Source organism: Dipodomys ordii, unplaced genomic scaffold, assembly GCF_000151885.1.
Source record: "Dipodomys ordii isolate 6190 unplaced genomic scaffold, Dord_2.0 Scaffold160, whole genome shotgun sequence".
In the NCBI taxonomy this organism is placed as follows: Eukaryota; Metazoa; Chordata; class Mammalia; order Rodentia; family Heteromyidae; genus Dipodomys; species Dipodomys ordii.
This window is the reverse complement of record NW_012267376.1, coordinates 762,173-766,766: the sequence shown is the minus strand read 5'-3', so window position 1 is coordinate 766,766 and position 4,594 is coordinate 762,173. Positions and strand designations below refer to the sequence as shown.

General features: G+C 43.6%; 1 protein-coding gene across 1 annotated transcript in view; it reads left to right on the top strand.

The window, feature by feature from the left end:
• LOC105998263 (histone H2A.V) overlaps positions 1-4,594 on the top strand; it is a 29,238-nt gene that overhangs the window by 6,387 nt on the left and 18,257 nt on the right. Inside the window, exon 2 of the mRNA XM_013032937.1 lies at positions 895-1,048. Within this exon, the coding sequence (XP_012888391.1) occupies positions 895-1,048 (154 nt within the window). The remainder of the gene's footprint in view (positions 1-894; positions 1,049-4,594) is intronic.

Here is a 4,594-nt window from a genome sequence, read left to right as displayed (position 1 = left end):
GCTGTGGCTCAAGTGGTAGAGTGCTAGCCTTGAGCTGAAGAGCTGAGGGACAGCGCCCAGGCCCAGAGTTCAGGCCCCATGACTGGACCAAAACAAAAAACAAAAAAACAAAAACCCTGGTGGGAGTGGGAGTAAAAGCACAAACAAGCCAGGTGGCTCACACCTGTAAGCCTAACTACAGGAGGCTGAGATCTGAGGATCATGGTTCAAAGCCAGCCTGAGCAGGAAAGTCCCTGAGCCTCTTATCTCCAATTAACATGAGAAGTGGTACTGTGGCTCAAGTAGTAGAGTGCTTTCCTTGAGCTGAAGAGCTCAGGGACAGTGCCCAGGCCCAGAGTTAAGCCCCCCCACCCCCCCAAAAAAAAATCACAAGCAAGTAGGATTAGGATACTTTAGAGATGAGAGAATACTTTCTCCCTGTAAACCTTCCCCTTCTCCTTCCCCTTCCCGCCCCCCCCCCCATGAGGTTTGAACTCAGGGCCTTAGACTCACTAAGCAAGTGCTCTGCCACTTGAGCCACACCCCAGGCCTCAAAGGACTCTTTCTGAATAGAGAAGATAAGTGGTGCTGATACTTCTAACCATCAGGTCACTTCTTGAAACTGAAGAAAGAAGAGTTAGGATGAGAGGAAAGATGGTTGGGTATCACAGTTATGTGCGGCTTATTGGGTGGAAGAGGTGACTGGATGACATGTCACATATGCAGTGGATGCTAGCCAGCATCACTTCTGTCATCACATCTGTCCATATTGTGCAGAATTGACAGATTTGGAGCTGATTACCAGGGTATACCCATAGGACCTAGAAACTGTTGCCAAATAGCTTTGACTTCTGTACACCCAGGTTATTAGTTAGTGCTTTACTTGTAATAAACCATTGATTAACCTCAATGAAGTCCTTTGTCAGTACTTGCCAGTGAGACATCTCTCTTGCAGTTTCCTGTGGGCCGCATCCACAGACACTTGAAGACTCGAACCACAAGCCATGGACGGGTGGGTGCCACTGCTGCCGTGTACAGTGCTGCAATTCTGGAGTACCTCACTGCTGAGGTTTGTGGGACAATGCAATGTCTTGTATAGGGAAGTCCAGAAGGTGCTCTAAAGTTCTGCAACCCACAGAGACATGTATGCTCTTGGATTTCTTTTTCTTTCTCTTTGGCTGTACTAAGGATTAAACTCAAGTCTTGCATTTGAGATATTCTACCACTTAACCCATGCACACAGTCCCTTTGCTTTTAGTTTCTTTTTTTTTTTTTTTTCCGGTTGTGGGGCTTGAACTCTGGGCTTGGGCGCTGTCCCTGTGCTCTTCAGCTCAAGGCAAGTGCTCTACCACTTGAGCCACAGCACCACTTCTGGCTTTTTCTGCTTAGGTGGTGCTGAAGAATTGAACCCAGGGCGTCATGCATGCAAGGCAAGCACTGTACCACTGAGCCACCTTCCTAGCCCAGTATTCAACTTTTAATCCAAAACTTTTTTTTTCATCTAGGCTGGAGGCAAAGCCGGGAAGGACAGCGGGAAGGCCAAGGCTAAGGCAGTGTCTCGCTCACAGAGAGCTGGTCTACAGGTAAAGAGGCTTACAGTATAGGTTGAATCATTTTCTTTTACTGTTTCTATTCATGACCCATAGATATTAACTTCAGAGATGTCTTATTACCGAGGCCTTTAATAATGAGGTTCATTGATCAAGACTTAAGTCATAAGATTAACCATTAATTTTATCTTCTTTTGTATGAGAATAAATTGTAAAGAAGCCTGAATGAATTTTGTAATTTTATTCTATTAAAATCTGTTCTTTTAAGGTTTTAGTTATGTTCCTGATTGTTACCAATTGTATGAAAGCAAGTGTGCTATGGTTTTTCTTCAGAGGTGTTTGCAGGATTGCATTAACTCTCTGGGTGAGAATTGGGGGTAGGGCAGGAAGGAATACTTGTTTTAGTTCTCCGAATATTTCCCTACTAGGTCAATTATGGGCTGAATGAACACAAACCACTAACCATTTTCAAACTTCCTATATTGTTGTAACTTAAACACACTCAAAAATTTCTGGAATTATTCCCTGCCATTGTGCCATCCAAGAGACACTTCTAAACAAGAAAGTTGGAAAGCCAAACTATAAGGGTTTTTGTTGATTTGTGTCTCCAGATGGTTTCCCTTGGAAGCCCAGACTAGCCTCAAATTTGTAATCTCCCACCTCAATCTCCTAAATTCTGGGATTACAAGCCTTGTACATGTGGCAAGATTTAGATTTTATCCTTACAGTAATAGTGAGCTTGGGCAGGTAATAACATGGTCTAGGTGACACTGAAAAATGGGTAAAGGGAACTTCTTAAGCTTGATACTTTGTATATTTGAGGGCACTATGACAATTCGTTGAGCAAGTTTGAAGTGTTGTGCAAAATGACATGGAGGTTACTGCCATTGTTTAGGAAGTGACCACATGCACATGAATTAGGGTGGTTTGGGGGGAAGGATACAGGAGTGGGAGGAAGTCAGAGAAGGCCTCTAAAACTTAGAACTTAAGGGACACATGTGCAAAGAAGCATGCTATGAGATAAATTGAAGTAAGTAGTCATTTTGAAGTTTACCAGACTTCCATGTGAAAACATCCAGAGTTGGAAACATGAATGAGGCGTTTTTGAGAGTAGTGATGAACAGAATTACAAATTTGAGATCATTTGTGGAAACTCAGTAGTTAATACTGTGGGCATGAGTATAGCCAAGCCTCTCAGAAACATGAGATTGACAAGTCCTCAGTATGAATCAGCCAAGCACAGCAAGCCTTCAGACCACAGTGAAGCTGTGAAATGCTATATTCTTCTTTACCCTGTCCCCGAATTTCTTTCTCCTCCTTTGCTTTTCTGTTTCTCTTTTCCTCTCTTCCTCCTCTTCTCTTTTTACCCCTCCTGTTTTTCTCTTTTCCATTTCCTCCTTTTCTTTCCCTTCCTTTTCCTTTTCTTTCTTTCCTAGTAGTTCCACTAAGTAGTTCCAGCTGGCATCAAACTTGTACTCCTCAGTGGTGGCATTGCAAGAGTTAATGTAGAGCTCTGCTACACTCTTGTTGCATCCAGCAATGCTTACTCTCCTATATATTGATTTTTTTAAAAAAGGAATCACACCTGTGATCTCATCATTTGGGAGGCAGAGGCCAGTCTGAATTCATAGAAATACCCTGTGTCAAAAAATCAATAAATAGGGGCTGGGAAGGTGGCTCAGTGGTAGAGTGCTTGCCTTGCATGCATGAGGCCCTGGTTCGATTCCTCATCACCACATAAGCAAAAAAAAGAAAAAAGCCGGAAATGATGCTGTGGCTCAGCCTTGAGCTGAAGAGCTGAGGGCCAGCGCTCGGGCCCAGAGTTCAGGCCCCATGATCGGACCCAAAAAAAAAAAAAGAAGAAGAACTTTACTGGCTCTGGTGTCTACGAAGATTTTTTGTGTATATGTGCTGGTTCTGGGGCTTGAACTCAGCCTAGGCATTATTTCTGAGTTTTTGTGCTCAGGCTAGTACTAGTATTCTACCACTTGAACCACTGCTCTACTTCTGGCTTTTTTGTGTGATTAATTAGAGGTAACAGTCTTATGGATTTTCCTGCCCATGACTTCAGGTCAAGCCTCCTGATTAGGACTACAGGTTTGAGCTACTAGTTCCCAGCCAAAGAGATATTTTTAAATTCCTACTAGGTGCCAGACAACACATTCCCCACAAGAATGTAAAGGAGAATAAGGTGTGGATCCTGCTTAAGAAACTAATGGAGTGGGGTAGCAGAGAGTGCTTTTACTCTTTTAAGAATGAGATCTATGGGTCTGGGAATGGGACTTAGTAGTGGAGTGCATGAAGCCCTGGGTTCAATTCCTTGGTACCACATAAACAATAAATACAATTTAAAAAAAAAAGATCTATAAAGTGAGTAGTAGATTGGTAACCAAAATAGAATACTGTTGGACTTCAAGGGTAGTAGTTAGAAGAAGTTTGGCTTGGGAAAAATGGCAACAAGAAAGTAAGAATTTTTAAATTTTGGGGCTGGGAAGGTGGCTCAGTGGTAGAGCGCTTGCCTTGCATGCAGGAGGCCCTGGGTTTGATTCTTCAGCACCACATAAGCAAAAAGAAAAAAAGCCAGAAGTGGCACTGTGGCTCAAGTAGTAGAGTGCTAGCCTTGAGCTGAAATGCTGAGGGACAGCACCCAGGCCTAGAGTTCAGTCCCCACAACCGGACCCAAAAAAAAAAAAAAATTTTTGCCTTTGGAAAGGAAGGGGATATGTAGACTTAACTGTAAGCAATTGAAGATATGTGGTAAAGTTTTCAGGAAGGAACCACTGAAATAAGAGAGTAAGACAGTAAGTAGTAAATAGCAAAGAAGAGCAGAGCAGCATGTACAAGGCCACCAGTACCAAAACAAAAACCCCGGGCTGGGAAAGTGGCTCAGTGGTAGAGCGCTTGTCTTGAATGCATGAAGCCCTCAGTTCGATTCCTCAGCACCACATAAGCAAAAAGAAAAAACCCGGAAGTGGCGCTGTGGCTCAAGTGGTAGAGTGCTAGCCTTGAGCTGAAGAGCTGAGGGACAGCGCCCAGGCCCAGAGTTCAGGCCCCATGACTGGACC